This window comes from Alternaria triticimaculans (assembly GCF_023758025.1).
Source record: "Alternaria triticimaculans strain BMP 0046 chromosome Unknown scaffold_29, whole genome shotgun sequence".
Classification (NCBI taxonomy): Eukaryota; Fungi; Ascomycota; class Dothideomycetes; order Pleosporales; family Pleosporaceae; genus Alternaria; species Alternaria triticimaculans.
This window is the reverse complement of record NW_026055986.1, coordinates 46,485-66,037: the sequence shown is the minus strand read 5'-3', so window position 1 is coordinate 66,037 and position 19,553 is coordinate 46,485. Positions and strand designations below refer to the sequence as shown.

The 19,553-nt window shown below is 52.8% G+C and overlaps 9 protein-coding genes across 9 annotated transcripts; 8 read left to right on the top strand and 1 right to left on the bottom strand.

Moving 5' to 3' along the window:
• Window positions 1-234: 234 nt before the first annotated feature.
• On the top strand, window positions 235-1,237 carry J4E78_010261 (uncharacterized protein; the record flags this gene model as incomplete). The annotated part of the gene is made up of 3 exons (XM_049370840.1): window positions 235-382; window positions 431-951; window positions 1,013-1,237. 3 exons carry the CDS (start codon window positions 235-237, stop codon window positions 1,235-1,237), a joined length of 894 nt encoding a protein of 297 aa, XP_049217425.1.
• A 545-nt stretch (window positions 1,238-1,782) lies between these two features.
• J4E78_010260 (uncharacterized protein) lies at window positions 1,783-4,970 on the top strand (the record flags this gene model as incomplete). Its single annotated transcript, XM_049370839.1, has 3 exons — window positions 1,783-2,205; window positions 2,251-3,699; window positions 3,753-4,970. The coding sequence occupies 3 exons, from the start codon at window positions 1,783-1,785 to the stop codon at window positions 4,968-4,970; spliced, it is 3,090 nt and encodes a 1,029-aa protein (XP_049217424.1).
• A 351-nt stretch (window positions 4,971-5,321) lies between these two features.
• J4E78_010259 (uncharacterized protein) lies at window positions 5,322-7,907 on the top strand (the record flags this gene model as incomplete). The annotated part of the gene is made up of 3 exons (XM_049370838.1): window positions 5,322-5,349; window positions 5,482-7,708; window positions 7,763-7,907. 3 exons carry the CDS (start codon window positions 5,322-5,324, stop codon window positions 7,905-7,907), a joined length of 2,400 nt encoding a protein of 799 aa, XP_049217423.1.
• Window positions 7,908-8,044: 137 nt separating this feature from the next.
• ISU1 (iron-binding protein) lies at window positions 8,045-9,126 on the top strand (the record flags this gene model as incomplete). The annotated part of the gene is made up of 4 exons (XM_049370837.1): window positions 8,045-8,050; window positions 8,306-8,465; window positions 8,620-8,916; window positions 8,975-9,126. 4 exons carry the CDS (start codon window positions 8,045-8,047, stop codon window positions 9,124-9,126), a joined length of 615 nt encoding a protein of 204 aa, XP_049217422.1.
• Window positions 9,127-9,776: 650 nt separating this feature from the next.
• Window positions 9,777-10,959, top strand: J4E78_010257 (uncharacterized protein; the record flags this gene model as incomplete). The annotated part of the gene is made up of 3 exons (XM_049370836.1): window positions 9,777-10,147; window positions 10,221-10,639; window positions 10,703-10,959. The coding sequence occupies 3 exons, from the start codon at window positions 9,777-9,779 to the stop codon at window positions 10,957-10,959; spliced, it is 1,047 nt and encodes a 348-aa protein (XP_049217421.1).
• Window positions 10,960-11,483: 524 nt separating this feature from the next.
• On the bottom strand, window positions 11,484-13,807 carry J4E78_010256 (uncharacterized protein; the record flags this gene model as incomplete). Its single annotated transcript, XM_049370835.1, has 2 exons — window positions 11,484-13,464; window positions 13,515-13,807. The coding sequence occupies 2 exons, from the start codon at window positions 13,805-13,807 to the stop codon at window positions 11,484-11,486; spliced, it is 2,274 nt and encodes a 757-aa protein (XP_049217420.1).
• Window positions 13,808-14,301: 494 nt separating this feature from the next.
• J4E78_010255 (uncharacterized protein) lies at window positions 14,302-15,009 on the top strand (the record flags this gene model as incomplete). Its single annotated transcript, XM_049370834.1, has 2 exons — window positions 14,302-14,528; window positions 14,691-15,009. 2 exons carry the CDS (start codon window positions 14,302-14,304, stop codon window positions 15,007-15,009), a joined length of 546 nt encoding a protein of 181 aa, XP_049217419.1.
• Window positions 15,010-15,530: 521 nt separating this feature from the next.
• On the top strand, window positions 15,531-16,463 carry J4E78_010254 (uncharacterized protein; the record flags this gene model as incomplete). Its single annotated transcript, XM_049370833.1, has 2 exons — window positions 15,531-15,675; window positions 15,745-16,463. 2 exons carry the CDS (start codon window positions 15,531-15,533, stop codon window positions 16,461-16,463), a joined length of 864 nt encoding a protein of 287 aa, XP_049217418.1.
• A 1,429-nt stretch (window positions 16,464-17,892) lies between these two features.
• Window positions 17,893-19,497, top strand: J4E78_010253 (uncharacterized protein; the record flags this gene model as incomplete). Its single annotated transcript, XM_049370832.1, has 3 exons — window positions 17,893-18,122; window positions 18,173-18,809; window positions 18,859-19,497. The coding sequence occupies 3 exons, from the start codon at window positions 17,893-17,895 to the stop codon at window positions 19,495-19,497; spliced, it is 1,506 nt and encodes a 501-aa protein (XP_049217417.1).
• Between the last annotated feature and the right edge of the window lie 56 nt (window positions 19,498-19,553).

Sequence of the window (19,553 nt, the reverse complement as noted above, 5' to 3'; positions counted from 1 at the left end):
CGCCCGTGGATGATTCGCGCTTGAAGGCCCGGTTTCACGACTGTAATGTGAATACCGCGCTGCACTCGCTGGCCATTCAGCTCCGCCCGACTGGCGCGCAACCTGCATACGACCCCATCGCCCACCGCGCATGCCTCTTCACGTCACGTGTATGCGCGTGCTCCACCCGATCCACGTTCGCTGACCCTGCGCTGTTCCATTGTCGGCGGCACAGCTGGTCCCCACCACGCAACCATGGAAGACGTCCTGAACGAACAATTCGAACGCGTCGAGAAGGCCTTGACAACCTTGGTCGACTCAATCGCTGCCTACAATCCGGCCACGCAAGCTGCCGTCGATCTGCTAGCTGCTGACGACGAGCTCAGTCAAGGCCTGGACCAACGTACGCGAACACCCACGTCTGCTGACATTGACGACTGACGCACTGCAGTCGCCAAACACCAGGCAAATCACATCCGCATCCAAAACCTCCGCGCAGAAGCCGATGCGCTCGAAGACCAGCTCAAGACGTCCGTCAAGAAGCTCGCAGAACTGCGCCATGAGCTCTTTGACACAACCGTGACCACATTCCCCGAAGACTCGCGCGCCGTCCCATTCGACGAACTTCTACAATACGCGACCAATATTTCCCGACACACCGTCCCGCCAACATACCGTGAACCCGTACCTGCCGCAGACAAGGAGAAGGAGGACGATGAGGTCGGCTCAAGCGGCATTCCTACCAACGGCCTCAATACACCTGCTCTCGCACCAGAGACAGTAGCACCAGCAAGTGAAGCTACGCAAGGGCAGAAGGACAGCGAAGATGCCGCTGGCCCCGCGCTCGAAATCACCCCAGAGGAAGAGGAATGGTTGAAGAAGCTCAAGGCTAGCAACCTGCCATGGTACCCATGGCCCAGCAACGAGAAGATCCGTGCGGGCGCTCTATTCAGTCTCCAGTATTGGCGAGAGGTACGTTTGGCACGTCCAAGATTCATACAAGGCACACACTAACTCCTATCTCGTTGTGTAGAAGGGCAAAAACTTAGACGAGTTCAATATACCTGCACATTTGGACGCGGCTAGGGAGAAGGCGTTGCAAGAGCAGGGACAGAGCGAGGCGGCTGCACAGGACGCGCCTGCACAAGACATGGCACAGTCTCCGAGCAGACCAGCTCAAGATCAGGCTCCACCTCCAACGACATACCGTCCAAAGCCAATCGGAGTCTTCGAAGGCTTGGATGAGGATGATGACTGATCATTTTCAAGGGATGGACTTGATATGTACACGTCAAACATACGTAGAGCAGTTCAACTCAATACTAAGGATGCCACTTTCAACGGTGATGGCTATGATATCTTCTCTGTTGCACCTCATACAAGAAAAAAAATGAATAGGTCTGCAGGCTACATTAAGCCAGAACATTGCAAAGGCGGTGACCCAGCGCCAATGTAGGCTCCAGGCTGTTCAGTTTTTTCCTAGGTTGGCGTGGTTGCCCGTGTGATACTGTACAGCGCATGATGACATGACCAAAATTTCGTATCCGATTTCTAGGTGACTCAAGCAGAATCATTCGCAGCATAGAACTGATGCAGACTCCGCTAAACGCAATGTTGAATTTCCCATGAGTATGCTCGCATGCTTCCGACGTCATGCAGTCCAAGTGGATTTCGCGTTGGCTGGACCCTGACCAACTAGTCCGCTTTCGGTTAGCATCCAAATTTTCCTAGAGCCGTGCTCGACTTTTCGCGGAAGTCGCGTTGCGACAACCTCCAATACACTCTCCAGGAAATCAATAAAAGATGGGTAGCAAATTACCCAAGAGGGAGCGCGAGGTGGACCAAAGCGAGAAAGTTGACGAAGCCCCGGCGAAGCGGCGCAGAGAAAGCAATTCGGACAAGGTGAAGCTCTCTAAGCTTTACGCAGACCTGGCAGCCGAAGAAGACGATGTCCGTCTTGAAGCCGCCAAACAGATCATCGTCAAATTCTCGCCCGAAAACAAGCCACAGCCCAAAGATGTGGAGGACGCGTTAGTACGCCTGATCAAAGGTCTTTGCAGTCAGCGCAAAGCAGCCAGGGTCGGATTCTCGCTCACGCTCACCGAATTATTGCGACAACTATTTGCAGTAAAGCAGGAGTCTATCGAAGGTTCGCAGCTTAATGTGGCGGCTGTCATCAAGATGGTAGAGGAGAAGACCAAAGCCAAGGGCAACGTGCCAGGAAAGGTAGGAACATGGACGCGCTGGATGTCGCAATGCTAACAAGTACAGGAAAAACGGGATCATACCATCGGAAAGCTCTTTGGGTTCAAGGCCATCATGCAATCATCGATACTGATCGAACCGGAACTTTCGCTGGATGCCTGGAACAAGCTCTTGGACAATGTTTATCGAATGGCACGCGACATTCCCTGGCTCCGGGAAGAATGCGGCATGGTCCTCGTCGAAGCAGTGAGGAGCTTGAAAGGTCAATCGCAGTACCAAAAATGTGTCGAGGAGATACTCGAACGCCTCAGCACGTTCAAGCTCGTCTCTACGCCTGAAGGCGTAGCTGTGTGGCTTACCGTCCAAGCAAGTTATCCAGTAACATTGCCGGAAAGCGTTTGGCACGACAAGGATCCTCTGGCAAAGAAGGAACGCTCGCGACTTGCTAAGATTCTGAAGGAGGACTTCAACAAGAACGAATCGGAAGATGGCGAAGAAAAAACCATCAAGACTGGAACCACGAGCTCGAATCCGTCTTTCGCCTGGGACTTGGTCTTTGCCGAGATCTTGCGCAGAGATGAACACAGTAAGAGTAGTTCCAAGGACAAGAGAGAATTCCCGCAGTTCTGGATCGACACGGTAGACAGCAGTCTGTTCTCCTCCTCGGCATCCCATGAACGTAAAGCCTGGGGATTCAAGCTGTTGAGCAGCATGATCACACGTGTGCCGGAATGGGCTGTCTCTGCCTTGTTCAGCCCCAATCTGATGCGCACCCTGATCAACCAAAGCAAGAAAGAAGACCGATTTCTTCATTCCGCTGCGTTGGCTGCGTTGAGTGCCGTTCAGCTTAGGGTGGAGCGAGAAGACGGAACAGCACTTCCCATCTTCGTCGCATTGACCTCAAAGCACGGTAGCGTCGAGTTTGATCGGATCACCAGGACCAAAACGCTGGAGCAGATTCTCGCGTCTGCAGATGACAAGAGTTTGATGAAGATTATACGCCATCTCAAGTCGTTGATCCTACGTCCTGAAAGCGAGGAACAGACCGTTGCAGACAGCCGTCGCCAGGCCATTGCAGACCTGCTTCTGAACACGATCAGGCAGTACAAGCGATACGAGAAGTTCAACGAGAAGACCTTCAAGAAAGACATCGCTCACCTACGCGAAGGTGGCGCTGCAGAAGACCGAAAGTCCAATTGGCTGCGAGAGATCCTGGAGACACTGGTGGAGTTTGCCTACTTCATTCCCTCGAAGAAGGCGGATACGAAGAAAATGCCTCTTCCACCTGTCAGTGACCGCAGTCGGACGATATTTCAAGAGCGGTTATCATCCTGTTTGACGAAGTTATTGGACGTAAAGTTGGGTGCTCGATCAGATGTTGCCTTCATGGTGTTGGACATGATAAAAGCCAGGAATGGCAAGTCTGCAAAACTGGATCTTGCTTTCAAAGCAGATGAATCGGTTCTGAGTACCATGGAGAAGGCGCTTAGCACCATTGGCGCTATCTCTGCGACAGTACGTATACTATCTTCTGCTGTTATTTTCGTTTGACTAACGCAGTATTACAGGGATCGATAGCTGGCAATGAGATGGCAGCACAGGGCTTCCTGCTTCTGTACTCTCTGACCCTCTTACAAGCCTACAATGGCGAGGGCGATGCCGTCATGATGCTCGATGACCTTGATGCTTCCTACAAAGCCTTCGAAGCGTCACGAAAGGCGTCATCGAAGAAGAAGAGCAAGGCTTCAACTTCCGACGGCCAGAATGCTTTCGTCGAGATCGTACTCTCTTTCTCAGGAAATGAACGAACGTTGTTCCGACGAATCGGTGAAGAAGCTTTCTCTATATTCGCATCCGAGATCAGTGCCGAAGGGTTGCGCTCACTGACTGAGATCCTGGATACCGAAGAGAACCTTGAAGGACAGAAAGAATTGTTCAATCAGGGCGATGAAGACGAGGAGGAGGAAGGCTCAAGCGATGAGGATGAAGACGACTCAGACGTTGAGATGGTTGATGGGGAAGAAGCAGACAGCGACGAGGCTTCTGAGTCAGGCTCTGATGATGACGATAGCGACGAAAGTGAGGAGGAAGACGCAGAGCTGACTCAGTTCGACAACATGCTCGCTATGACCCTCCAGACCTCGAAGCCGACCATCGACGGAGAGGCGGCAGAAGAGACATCTGACGAGTCAGACATGGATGACGATCAGATGATGGCGCTTGATCCACATCTCAGCAAGATCTTCAAGGAGCGCAGCAAGACAACCAGCAAGAAGAAGGAGCGAACGGACGCAAAGCAGAATGTCGTACAGTTCAAGTCAAGAGTCCTGGATCTACTTGCTGTGTATATGGAGAAGCAATACTCCAACGCCCTCACTCTGGATATCCTCCTCCCAGTACTCCGTCGCACCCGAGCAAACGCAAACAAGCAGACGGCAGACAAAGCGGCCAAGATGCTAAAGTCGTTCTTCGACACCCGCACGAAGCGCAAAGCACCTCTCCCGAAGCCAGAGAATGTCGAGGATGTATGGGAGCTGCTGAAGGGTATTCACGAGGAGGCGAAGCTAGGTAACGGCTCAAAAGTCCATGCAGATGCATGTGGTTCCGCCAGTCTCCATGTCGTCAAGGTCCTTGTTGGTCTCGACAAAGGAAACTATGCTGGTGTGGTGGACGTTTATGCTGAGACGCAGAAGCAGTGGTTTGCGGACAAGAAGTCTCCGCTACAGCCTGTGCTGTTTACTCAGTTCCAGAACTGGTCTGTAAACGCACGTCAGCAGGGGAAATAAGTGGTCATGTATAAGTACAGGCGCTTTGTTCTAATAGCACATCTTGTGTAAGTCTCGATCTATAAAATTGTTGAGGCTCCTTGAAATCTAGCATCTTCTCCATGAAATCAAGCCAAAGGAATGTTGATACAGTTTTTGAACTTGTTTAACTCAGACGTGACTTCTGAGCCAGAGTGGAGCTGTCGCGTGGTGACTACCTTTCTTTCGGTATTGGTGGCAGGTATCCACTTTTGTTTGCCCCGCCGCGGGGAGGAGCTCTAGAAGCCTAGCCTATGTCATAACAACCGAATTTACGTGCAAACCGTCGCGACTTTCTACACCGTACCTCGCCCACATCAACTTTGACCAAACATGGCCTGTACGCACGTAAACGCACCCGGTAAGCACCCGTACCTGTCCCCAGACTCTACTCTCGAATAGCAAAAGAAATGAAGGGTGGCAAACATGCTTCAGGCGCCTTCATTTGCTCTATGGCTACATCCTCACCCTAGACAGTACTAACACGTCTCAGAGCTTCACCCACCAGGGCCAACGCAGTCTGTGTACCGGGAGGACTGCACCCAATGCTTCGACTCGATCGACGACCCCACCGGCCTCGACGTTTGCCTCTACTGCTTCAATGGTGGATGCACGAGCGATCGCAATCATTCCCTCCTCCACGTGTCGTCCACGAACCACCCCCTCGTCCTCAATATCAAGCGCACACGAAAGAGGGTCAAGCGCGATGAGCCTCCTCAGAAGATGACCAAGCTTGCTGTCGCAGCTGAGACTGAGGCAGACCGCTACGATACCACAACACAAGTCAAGTGCTACGAGTGCGGGGTTGACGATGTAGACAAGAGCTCGGGGAAGCTGCCCAACATTGTGGACGCAGTTCTCAAGGCGAACACGTTCGCGAAGCAGCAGGAGGTCAAGGCGTGGGAACAGGAGCTGACTGCTTGCGAACATACCCTCTGTCTGGAACAGCAAGCGGCGCGACAGATCGAATCGCAGAACCTGGGTCACTGCTCAGAGTGCGAGCTCAACGAAAACCTCTGGCTGTGCTTGACCTGCGGTAATCTGGGTTGTGGCCGTCAGCAGTTCGGTGGCGTTGGTGGCAACTCACACGGTGTTGGACACACCAAGTCGACTGGTCATCCTGTCGCAGTCAAGCTCGGGTCTCTCACCGCGGATGGCACGGCTGATATCTACTGCTACGCCTGTGATGAAGAGCGCATCGACCCAGAACTACCGGACCACCTAGCACACTGGGGCATCAATATCAAGGACAGGGTGAAGACTGAGAAGAGTCTTACGGAGATGCAGGTCGAACAGAACTTGCGCTGGGACTTTGCTATGGTGACCGAAGACGGCAAGGAACTGCAGCCATTGTTCGGACCAGACTTCACGGGCCTGAAGAACCTGGGCAACAGCTGCTACCTGAACAGCACTCTGCAGGCCCTGTTCTCCATTCCAGAATTCAAAGACCGATACTACCTCCCCAACGAAGCTCCGCCGGAGACGCCACTCCCTGCCGAGGATTTGGAAACTCAGATGCGCAAAATCGCAGACGGTATGATTTCAGGTCGATACTCAAAGCCAGATAGCGACGTCATCACCAACGAGCACAACCCAGAGGTTCCTCACCAGCGCGGCCTCGCGCCTGCCATGCTCAAGCACCTGATCGGACGAGGCCACGCCGAGTTCTCAACTATGCGACAACAGGACGCGTTCGAATTGCTTCTGCACGTACTCCAGCTTGTTTCACGCAGCAAACACGTTGAGCCCCATAAGGATCCGGTCGGTGCTTTCCGCTTTGCTATGGAACAGCGGCTACAGTGTGTCAGTTGCAAGCGCGTTCGTTACAAGACAGACGAGCAGGAGAACATTTCCATCCCAGTCCCCATCCGGCGGATACCAAAAGACTCGCAGATGGACGTCACCAACAGCGACGGCAAGAAGGAAGAAAAGGAGGAGTTTGAGCCCGTCACGCTGAAGGAGTGTCTTGACATCTTCACAGCTGAAGAACTAGTTGAGCTTACTTGCGGTGCATGTGGCAGCAAGGATGGCTTTACGAAGAGGAGCATGTTCAAGACTTTCCCTTCAGTGTTGGCCGTCAACGCAAGGCGCTTTGAATTGGTCAACTGGGTGCCTACCAAGCAGGATGTTCCTGTCATTGTCAACGATGAACCTTTCTCCTTCGACGCCTACAAGTCAAATGGTTTGGCAGAAGGAGAGGAGCTTCTCCCAGAAGATGTAGACACAGGAGCGTCGGGCAGTTCGAAGTGGTCGCCTAACGAGGCGGCACTTTCAATGCTTGAGGCTATGGGATTCCCTCGGGTTCGATGTGAAAAGGCTCTACATGCTACTGGTAACGAAGATGCTGAAGCAGCGATGAACTGGTTGATTGGACATATGGAGGATCCAGATATCGACGACCCCGTCGACTTCAACGCTGGTTCTGGTGGAGGCGCAGCCGCTGCATCTGTTCTCGACCCTGAAAAAATCGAGAACCTAGGAGCTATGGGCTTCAACGCTCCACAGGCACGCCAGGCTCTGAAGGAGACGGGTGGTGACATGGAGCGCGCTGTCGACTGGCTGTTCAGCCACCCCGATGCACCGGGCGATTTCGATGAAGGCGGTAGCTCCGAGGCACCTGCGGAGCCAACAGAGAAGAAGTTGGCTGGTAGTGAGACGCTGCCTGCAAACTTCCAGCTCCAGTCGATAGTATGCCACAAGGGTAGTTCGATACACGCCGGGTAAGTTTTCCGTATTTGGGCCTTTGTGGAGGGAGATTCGCTAACACGCCATAGACACTACGTTGCGTTTGTGCGCAAGCAGTTGCCAGGCGAGCAGGCTGCGTCATGGGTTCTCTTCAATGACGAAAAGGTTGCCAAGGCGGCGGACATTGAAGAGATGAAGAAGTTTGCCTACGTGTATTTCTTCCGACGTTTGTAAGACAGCGGGTCTAGGTCCCTCACCACGGACTAGCATAGCGAAAGCGGAGTTGTGTCGGGTTAGCATTAGCATTGATGAAACGGCGAAATGAGAGCGGATTGGGAGCATTGCGGCGCAAGCTGCTAGATAGCATCAGCATGGCTGTAGGCGATATGAATGGAGCTGAAGTTCATCTGATAGCAAGACGAACGGAGATAGCACTCGTTCGCCGGTGATCTGGAGCGGTTCTCCGAGATGATTCCATGATAAGTGTGGGGTATGTGTGCGCACGGACATTACGTCGCCGGCGGCCGGGCGTGGCTTTTCATCATTACTTCAATTGTCCGTCGCCATCCACCTCCGCTACACCTACACCAACATCCAACCGCTACCCGAACTATTCCCAAAACTCACCAAAGATACTACCGAACCTCAAAACACCACACACATCGATCGCCACCATGTTCAGGAGGGTCGCAGCAGCAGTGCCCGCTCAGGCAGGAAGAGTGCTCGCAACCGCCGCCAGGCCCAGCATCGTTTCGCCCATTCGCACAGCAGCACCCGCAGTCTCAGCAGTCGGTCGGCGGCAGTACCATGAGAAAGATAAGTCGCTCTTTCCTCGCGTTCGGAAAATCGATGTGGTGGCGACACGGGAGTCCGATCGGAATCACCTCGTCATCGCACCGCCATCTCCGACTAATTATATCTGAGAACGCTCAGCTAACATTCGCAGCACTGCTCGACCACTACAACAAGCCCCGCAATGTCGGCTCCATGTCCAAGACGGACAACGACGTCGGTACTGGACTAGTCGGCGCACCCGCATGTGGCGACGTCATGAAGCTCCAGATCCGTGTCGACCCCAACAGCAACACCATCAGCGATGTCAAGTTCAAGACCTTCGGCTGCGGCAGCGCGATTGCGAGTTCGAGTTACCTGACCGAATTGGTCCGGGGCATGACACTGGAGGATGCGTCGAGGATCAAGAATACAGAGATTGCAAAGGAGCTTTGCCTACCACCTGTAAAGCGTCAGTATCCCCACTATACGAAAGCGAGAATCAGGACCAGATTACTAACTGCTTGTAGTGCATTGCTCTATGCTTGCTGAAGACGCCATCAAATCCGCCATCTCCAACTACTACACCAAGAACCCCAACGCACGGCAAACAGACCTTGGCGGCAAGTCGGCGCCGCTGCCAAAGGTGGAGATTGAGACTGTTTCCTCAGCGACGGCTTAGGAAGGACGATGACAATGATGATGTAAATTGATACCAAGGGGATGAGAAGGATGGTTGGAAAAGGAAGTTTCCTGATGTTACCTGCATTCAGTCTTTCGCTACTCAATGTACCGGGTATGACTTGGGCGTTTGAGCGTTACGGCGGCTGGCTTCCTGTATAGTAGGCTGAGAGTACATATGTTTTATCGCAATGAACAAAATTCTTAATGCGAAGCCATGGGGTTGAATTGTGATGTGATGTATAACGAATGGACAGTCGAGGCAAGTGCTGTAGAGGGTGGACTTAGGCCTATCTAAATTGTAGTACGCAATAGCGGAAGTCGGCTATGTGATCGTCTTATGAGCTGAGTGTCACGCCATGCAGGTGCTCTACATCTGATTATCCTCTGCATCAGATGATGCATGTATCAACGCGTTATGCAGCCTTGTAGCGTCTTTGTAGATCAGGATCGCACCTAAATCCAGTCTCACGTAGATCATGCTCTAATTGTGCGAACCATGTTTAGCCTCCGTCATGAAGTTTAGGCAAGAGTGAAAGGGCTTATGACGCTTTGGACCCTTGCGTGGTTCACGCCTCGGCCTAGATCGTCCTCCGAAACTCTACCTCTCCGACCCACGCTTCACTCCCGACTCTCCCGTAACTGCCCAGCATGTCGACGGCCCAAGAAGACGAGGCAGTTCCCGCTATACGATTCAAGCGCCGCAAGATCGCGCACCCGAAGCGCGTCTATACCGACGACGATGCGCCTACTGTTTCCGCCTCGCATACGCCCGTTGCCGCGACTCCAAACGACGCGCCTGTCTCGCCGACCGAAGGCAACGATGAAGAAGAGTCGGTGCCGAACCTGAAAGAGATATTGCGCAACCGAAAGCGGCCCCGCGATCGACTGAAGGAAACTGCGCGCAAAGCAGAGCCGCCGCGGACAGAGGTGGTGCAAGTAGAAGCACCCCGGCCAGACCAGTATACCAGCCGCTTCGTCGCGCAGACGGGACAAGTGGTAGATCGCGATGAAAAGCAGATGTGAGTGGACTCTTCGCCAGATTACAGCAGGCTCGAATGAGGGCACCGTCAAGCATGGAGGCTAATGTGCCAGGTCGGAATATGTAGAAGCCCGCATGGCTGAAAAGAACTATCGCCAGTACGGCTGGCCCATACCAAACCACCTCCAGGCTTCTGTAGCAGCCATCGCACCAGATCTGCGGCATACCTTCACCACCAGTTTATCGACACAAGGCGCGACCGGTAGCACCGAGAGTCCCGCGGATAACGAACATAGCAACCGGTTGGCGGCAGGCCAGGGCAAGCTTCAGGAAGTAGACCTGGGTCCTGACGCTGCGGCGCGCACTGAACAAGCCTGGAAACGATGGGACAAGGGCGAGCCAGAGCCGCCAGCAAGTAAAGCGCGACGAGACAAGTACGGCTACGCGTGGCGCAAGCCTAAAGCCAACGGCAAGACGGAAGAAGATAGGCGACGCGACCAAATGGTTGAAGCTGTACTGAAAGAAGCCAAACGTACGTTCCCTCCCCCATCTCCCTTTCCCCCTGCCACAACCTCCTCACTAACTTTTTCCACAGTCGACTTCTTCGACTCCCCAACCCCCACAAACCCCCACGCCAACACCTCCACCAACACCGACGACGCCCTCGTCGAGCAGTTCCGCAACGAATACTTCGAATCTATGGAAGCGAAACAACAAGCGAGGAAACCACCTGCTCCCCCCGTCAAGGGTGCGCCGCCACCCATCACAGGACCCAAGCTGGGTGGCAGCAAGAGCGCTAGAGCTAAGATGCACAAGTTACAGCAGGAGGAGGCTGCGAGGAAGAAGAGGTAATGTTTGTTGTACATGGATTTTTGTTGTTGTTGTTGCGGTTTGCCCGCTACGAGGATTTGTGGGTTGTTATACAAGAGGATTTGATGCACAGTCTTGTTGGATGGTTGTTTTGGATTGGTGTTCTTCGTCCGCTTCGTTCATCAATATGTTAGAGGGATTAAGGTATTAACACCATTTTTGTTTAGTGGCGCAAGGACGAACGATGGACGAGTGCTTGAACGATCAGAATGGATGGATACGCAGGTCAAAAAGACGACTTGGTATAGCGGTTAGTGAGATCGGTGTCTGAGGTTATGGGTTCTTTCGGTATGACGATTGGGACTGGGGGGCCGGCCATATAACACAGTATCGGTGCATGGGATGGGCTATTTTGCTTCAAATCCAATGATGCCATATCGATATCTTACATACAAACAACTAAAATCCCCAAGACCTAGTCATGTATACTGGTTCAACGCCAAACAAATACCCTGGTCATGTTATACAAAAGAAAAACTTATACCCTTATCCTCATAACAGTCATCTCAAAGCTTCCTCGGAGCCGCAGCAGCAGCCGGTTTCTTCGCCGCCCCATTCGCCGCCGTCCCTTTCTTCGCAGTCGCCGTCCCATTCGTCGCACCCCCTATCTTAGCAGGCGCCTTCTTCGCTGGTGTCGTCAACAAATCCCCCATCTTCCCCGCCAACTCCCCCGTCTTCTTCACAGCCGCCGCTTGCCCCTTGTTGCTCACTTTCTCAGGCACCTGCACAGCACCGCTAGGCGTCACCTTGATCGGCACACCGCCTGCTGTCATGAACGTAGTCCCCTTCTTCTCTTGCGCCTTCTCAATCTCCTCTTTGCCCACTTTGATCTTGACGCCGTTGGCCATGGTCAGCGTGCCTGTTTTCTTGGCTTGTTCGACGGCGGGTTGGGGGACTTTGATCATGACGCCTGAGGCTGTCATCATCTCTTTCATGGGACCTGTTGGTTGCGGAGTGGGTTTCTTGGTTGCTGCCGCGGGGTTCGCGCGGGCGTGTGCGGCGGTGCCTGGTTTAGGTGCTGCGGCTGTGGGTTTCTTCGCTGAGGATGTGGGGAGGTTTACCGCGCTTTGGGCTCGCCTTACTGCTGGTGTCGCAGCAGTGGGCGTTTGCAGCGTCTTGGTCATGGGTGGTGGCAATGCTGTGCTTGCTCTTCTCATTCCTTTGGGCATTACAGCACCGCTTGCAATAGCTGTTTCTTTGACTAGTTTGGCGAGATTTTCTTGTGTCAGACGTTGTACTTCTGGTACTTCTTTCGGTCCTGCGGCTTGTGCTGCGCCCATTTGAGCGGCGCCTTCAATCATCTTTTCTAGTTGCTCGGGGCTTGGGAGGCCTTTGATATCGCCGCCTTGACCTAGTAGTGTTTTCATGTGCGTTTGGAAGAATTCTTTGGCGCCGGGTATGGGTAGGTCTTCGGGTGAGGCACCGTAGGCTACGGTTAGGGCCATCATGACGGAGGTTATCGGAGCGAAGATCTTGACGAACTCGTTCCAGTTGCCGCTCTTGACTTCGGTTTCGATTTGGACGGCTGGGCGGGGGACGGTTCGGATGGTCTTGTTTCCGCCTCTGCTGCTCTCGCTCTTGGTGTCCATGTCCAGGTGGTTCTTCCAGAAATCTTCGGCGGGAAAGCGGTTGTGGCGACTGAAGTATTCTAGCATGTAGTCCTTCTCCCTCCAGCGGTTTCTCAGCCAGACTTCAAAGGCGTGTGTGTTCTCGTATGGGATATCGTCGAGGTGGAATCGTCGCCAGTGCATGTTCACTGACTTTGGAGGCCTGCCTTCGAAGAAAGAAGAGCGCAGAGTGAAAATGTCCTGACCGAATTGTCCTTCTGGCACACCTTCGTATGCGATAGTACAGTCGTACAGCCAATCCGTTGTTTCTCTCAGTTCATTGAGGCAGAACTTAAGGCCAGTGCTACGTGGAAGCAGTTGGTGCTTCATATCCTGCAACCCATTCTTCTTCGCCCATTGCTGGCTCTTTTCGCGTGTAGTCTTGGACAGATTCGTCCCTTCAGGGAAAATGATCAGCCACATGGGGTCTCCCTTCTTGTTCAATTTGCTGAGATGTTTCTTGAACGTGCGCTGGTCTTCCTCCCATTTTCTAGATAGAAAGATGAAGTTGTAGAACTGGGCGCCCCATCCGATGATAGGAATGTTCTTCAGCGACTCTTTCAGAATGATGTAGATGAAGCCGTGCATGTTGTTCGTGTATGCGATCCACCATATATACAGCCAGTCAGTGTAAAGTTGATGGTTTGCCATAAGAACCATGCGGTCTGCAAAATTGCATTGCAACGATCCATCTTTGCGTTTGATAAGTTGGCCGACCATACTGGAGTCGCCAGATACACGAACGACAGTCGGAGCCCACCATTGGGTGAGACATGTGATCAGGATGGCGAAGCATTCTTTGGTGTAGGCCATGTACCCATCGTAGAATTGCGGGTCAATCAGCTTTAGTGGTGCACCTAGGAATTGGGATGCGCTTATACTGTCAGGTATTAGTTGGGTGTATCTGGAGGTGGACACGGACGTGCTTACGCCAGGACGCCGGACAAGAACGTCGAGGCTAACGTGAAAGCCCGTTCTGCCTGTGTCAACTCGCCAAAGCGCGGTGGTCCAGCCGGATGCGCTTCGACATTGTCTTTCGAGATTCGCAATCCAGCACCGAGGTCATCTTTCTTCTTCCTCTTAACAGCAGCTGGTACTGGCGGCGGCTTGGACGCTGATTGGCTCGCTGGAGTCGGCTTTGGAGCCGTCGCCTTCTTCACTGGGGGTTTGGCAGCCGGCGATTTGGTAACGACCGGCTTCTTCGTAGCAGTAGCAGGCGACATCTTCCACAGTTGGCACACGAGCGAACATCGAAGTCCAAAGCGTCAAACACGACTATCAGCACCAGTGACGGGCTACCCGCGACGTCAGTGCAGGCTAACGGTTCCAGGTTCGAGATCAAGATGGATGCTCCACTTGCGCGTCGTCAACCCCTGTCAGCGTGCCGTGGCATGACGTTATGTGTGGCGGCGTACAACCAAGTCAAGCAAGCAAGATATTCGAGACACGCTGTTACCCCTTCCTTAGCTTCTTGGTTTACTCAATAACACTATACTCGCTCCGCAGTAGATACCAATTCTCCAAAGCGTCTCAACTACATCCCTCTTCCAACAATACCATCACATTTGCACCACAACTACGGTACGTTCGACTTTGACAGCTGTCGACCCTGGCGCATACTCGAGTGGTGCACGCGAGCAGCCTTCAAACGTTCATTCAGGCTGGAGACTGACACATCACAGAACTTATCCCAAACCACGCATCACATCTTTCCAACATGCCCGCAGCCTCAGTCGCATCCGCGCCGGCCAAGCGCACCACCAACAGGGCCACCGCTTCAAGGGCTCCTAAGAAGGCTACCCAGAGCGCAAAGAAGCCCCAGACGAATGGCGCAACGAACGGAGCTTCGCAACCTCAGATGTCACCATACACTATCATGGCTTCGAGGATCGCAAACCGCGTCGCTGAAATGGCAGAGAACATGACATTCGTCGAGCGCGAGAAGTGAGTAGTTCGAACTTCCTTGAATTTTCCCCTGGCATTCTTTTGGTTCTGGTTGCGACGGCGCGGAAAATCAGGGCCGCACTACACAACTGCCGACTGGAATTTGGACCCCTATCGCGTAGTCACTGATCTAGACGTACATTTGCTGACAAGTTCTGGTAGGCCCCAACAGCAAGCCCAACAGCAGCAACAACAGCAGTCTGCCCCGTCAAACTCGGGAAAGAAGCCACCCAGGAAACTCGAGATGCGCATGCCCAACAACGGCGCCTCGCCGACCAACATCACCTTCAGCGCACCTTTCCTCGACAACACACTCGCCAAGCTCCTTACGCTCCAGAACCGCATGCTGACAGTCAGCAACGACATCGCAGCGTGCGAAGACGTAGACGACAAGACCAAGCAGGAGCAATTTGCGCAGAGCGCTGAGTTGAGCCGTATCATTGCTCTGATCTGCGCTGAGAAGGCCAGACAAGGTGCTTAATTTGTTACTTTTGGCCAAAGCAATGAACAGTCACGAGCGTTTCTTTTTCGATGGCGTTGAGGATATGTAATCAAAAGGGTTTGATCGTAGCAGCGCGCTTTGTACGAATAGTATGATTGACGATAAACATAATGAACTGCCGTATGACCATACCTCATCGTGATACTCAGCCTTAACGCTGTACCGCCTAGCGTACTGGTGACATGCCACGGCAGAAAGCTACAACACAAGCTAAAAACCTGCATCAAAAGATCGCCAGCCAGGACTTTGGTTCAGGTCCACATCGCTGTGCCACAATAACGTCATTTGACGCGGGGCGGCAGCGACCCCCCTGCATGCGACGGGTAGCGAAACAGGTTCAAGCTGCGGTGGCGCCAAAGGCCATGCATCATCGGGAGAACATGATCTGGGGTCCAACAGTCTAGAATTATAGAGCTTCTTCCGATACTACCATAGCTCCTCTGTCGAACCTAGCTCTCGACATCAATTGCAGTCGCGAGATCGCTATACGTACAATTACAATGACGAGCTTCATCTCAAACATCATCTGGAACTCGGTGGAGGGCTTCGTAGATGCCGGAAAGAAGACGGCGGGTGAATATGGTGGTAATGCCTTGATCAAGGCTGGGGATATGATTGAGAATAGTGGGAGGAGCGTGGGAAATGGTAAGCTCCTCTCTACTTTCCTCGCCCATCACCCATATACCTCTCAAGCACCCACTAACACGCGCCCAGGTCTCGAGAAGAAAGCAACAAGCTACGGCACCGCAATCACCGGCCAAACCTACAAACCCACAGCCAAAGCTCTCCCTTCCACAGCACGAAAGCCTGTAGTCAAGCGTTCCAACTCGACCCCCGCGAGCAACAAGCCAACCACCAGTGGAACGCCTCTAGGTGCGAAGAAGTACCCAGGAAGCAACCAAGTCAACGGTGCTGTTGGAGGAGCAAAGAAAACCGTCGGAGGAACAGTCGGAGGCCTAAACAAAACCGTCGGAGGAGTAACAAGCAACGCATCCAAAGCCACCGGCGGCGTCATCGGCCGCGCAAACAGCACAGTCGGCAGCGTAACAAACACCACCACAAAAGCCACCTCCGGCCTCGTAGGCGGCGGCCAAAGAGCCATCGGCGGAGCCACGAAATCGATTCCTCCTTTCAAGGGCCCCGGCGCAACTCCCTCTGCCAACAAGGCTCTTCCAAAGTCTTTCCCGGATACCAACGGCCTCCCCAAACCCGCGTACCCGTCGACCAAGAAGGCTGCAGTCAAGCCTGGCCAACCGAAGCCGTTTACACCGCCTACAGAGCAGAAGAAGCCTGATCCGAAGAAAGCTTATCCTGGGACGAATACGCTGCCCGGAACGAGTCGGACGCCGGTGCAACAGCAGAGGTTGAAGCCGTTGCCGAAGGCGGCGCCGCAGATTGGGCAGGGGCAGACTATGTCGCATCTTGCTATTTAGGAAGACGAGAAGTGGGGGGTTTTGCTTTGGAATGGGGGTGGTATGGCGTTGAGATGTGGGGATTTGGGGTGTAAGATTATGGTATGGTGGGTTGGGGGTTTATTTGGATGGATGTAGGAATTGGGTTTTGTTGGCTGCTTCATCTAGTTCACCATGTTGATGGCCGTGTATTGTTCGAGCATACTCAGAAGATGTTTGAATGATCTGGGAATTAGATGTGCCTATTGAGATGTTCTTGACGTTTTTTTTTTCTCTCCTGTGTATTCAATGCTGTGCTACAAGCAGCATAGATACTATACTTACTTGAGATAGCTCTCTAGCACGCAGCGCGTTTGAAGACGACGCGAGCTCGGAAAGGTTATGGAGACCAGAATGCGCAGAAGAGTTGGACGGCTAGAAACCTGCGCATGGGCTAGGAGTGGACATGTAGACTTTGGTATCGTAGTAAGCATTTATTTTCCGATGAAACGACATTCGATGTGTGTGCTGAAAATGAGTACGAGAATAAGCTCTTGATGCTGGTGATATTGGTTTGGATGAGATCGCATTGCAAATTTCGCTCTTCTAAGCCATGGATGTAATACCCGACTACTTGTTGCTTCCGAAGGCAGCATTTAAGCCCGATTCTATTCATCGTCGCTGTCGCCAGCATCTGATGGGATAGTTGCATCGTTTCTGTCGTTGGTATTGCGGGAATTGTGAGAGGCTCGTCATCTAATGGTCGCCCCAATGCCCTGGGATGAATGAGCGGGCACAATGTCGTTGATCGATCGTTGGTGGTGTTGGTGATGCTGACAACTGATACCCACATAGGTAGGTAGTAGGTACGTACACGTGAACGGGTACTTCGCATACTTCGCGTATTCGCGTACTTTGCATAACCGCAGCACCCCACTCGAGGGAAAAATCGAAGCCTCTAAAGACACTTCGTAGGAAGGTTAATAAAGATAACCTGGAAGCCTACCTCGTCTTGGGACATTTTAACCTTTCTCTTGCTGCCTTAATGTGTCCTGCAAAGCACCTGTTTAGTTATCTCTTTCAGGAGGAGTGCTAGCATCATGACGTTATCACCGCCATTATGTTCAGCCTCAAAGACAAACACAAAGGGTAAAGGTATCAATCTAAACTCTACTTCGTTGAGAATTTCGGCCGGTCTGCGGTGAGCGGGCCTAATTCCGTTCCGTCCACGATGTGCATCCCCCAATGTCGATCTCCCCGCCCCAGCCCCACCTCATCGCACTTTATCCCCAACACAGCGCATCAGACCGCCTATCATGAAGCTTCGGGGTGGAGTCGTACCGATCTCGGCATTTGGTTAAGCTTCGGCATGAGTCTTGGAGTGCTTAATATGCTCGCTCCCCTGCTGCGCTCCCGCGCGCTGCCGTTCTTGCTTTACTACACACTGTTTTGAGACTGTGCGCAGACGAAGATGCGTTTCTTTACTTCGAAAGACCCGGAGAGCGTGGATCAGAATGAGGAGAAGAAGGTCGAAATGATGAAAGATGGAGATGGAGACGCAGAAGCTGGGCCAGTTGCACGGGTAGAAGACGAGATCGACCCAGTGATCGAGAAGCGCGTGCGACGGAAATTGGACACCCATATCGTTCCTTTGCTATCGGCACTGTATCTCTTGGCCTTCCTCGACCGGTCAAATATTGGGTATGAAGAACATCTTTACAATGGAGAAAGCATGGCTAATGTGGCATTAGCAACGCGCGAATCGCCGGCATGGAAGAAGACCTCGACCTGAGTAGTTCGCAGTACCAGTGGCTACTTACCATATTCTACATCTCGTACATCGTCTTCGGGTTCCTCGCAATCATGTGGAAAGTGGTACCACCGCATATTTGGGCCGCGGGCTGCGTCTTCGTCTGGGGCCTCGTTTCGACCGTACAAGCTGCGACAACTTCGTGGGGAGGAATGATGGCACTGCGGTTCCTCATGGGAGCTGCAGAGATTGCATATGGTCCCGGCGTGCCATTTCTGCTTTCGTTCTTCTACCTGAGGCATGAACTTGGGCTTAGGTGTGGGTTGTTCCTATCGGCTGCACCGCTAGCCAACACCTTTGCAGGTGCTCTAGCGTATGGAATTACGAGCGGCAATCCTGGAATGGCGAAATGGCGCGTGCTATTCTTGGTAGAAGGCTTGCCTACAGTCGTTATGGCTGCAGTTGCATTCTTTTTCCTACCAGACAGTCCAGAAAAAGCGAAGTTTCTGAATGAAGAGGAAAAGGCGGTTGCGAGAGCTCGTGGTGTGGCACAGGCTGGCGCTGGAACAAGAATTGGAGCTATCAACTGGAAAGAGATGTTGGAGGGACTGATGGATCTAAAAGGCTGGATACTCGGTGTAAGTCTGACAACCCGATGTGGTGGTACTTAACTGACCTGGATAACAGCTCATGTACTTCTCCGGGAACGTTGCATTCTCGTCATTGCCGGTGTTCCTTCCGACGATCCTCAACGAAATGGGCTTCTCGAAGGTTAATGCGCAGGGCCTCACAGCACCGCCGTTCTTCTTATCCTTCCTCACAGTAATCGCCACATGCTACATCGCAGATCGGACGCAACAGCGAGGTATCATGATCGCTATCCTCACGGCCATTGGAGGGATTGGCTATGTCATCCTGGCCACCACGAAGAGCGTAGGAGCGAGATATTTCGGAGTCTTTCTGGCTGCTGCTGGTATTTTCCCAGCTATAGGCAATGTACTGCCTTGGGTCACGAACAACCAAGGCAGTGATACTCGGAGGGGTACAGGAATAGTCATCCTGAACTTGATCGGTCAATGCGGACCTCTGCTGGGGACCCGATTGTATCCCACATCAGAAGGGCCATTGTACGTCAAGGGCCAGTCTGTATGTGCTGGGTTCATGTTTCTGTTCTGCCTGCTATCTCTTTTGCTGAGAACAATTCTCGCGTGGGAGAACAAGAAGCTGGATCGCAAGTACGGGACATTGGCGCAGCAAAGGGAAACCGGTGGAAGCAAGAGGGAACTAGGCGAAAACTATGGCCCGAGGTTCCGCTACGTTTTGTAGGTGTAGAGCTAGCAATAACAAACCAAGCTGTTATCGCACTGCAGTGCCACTCGATA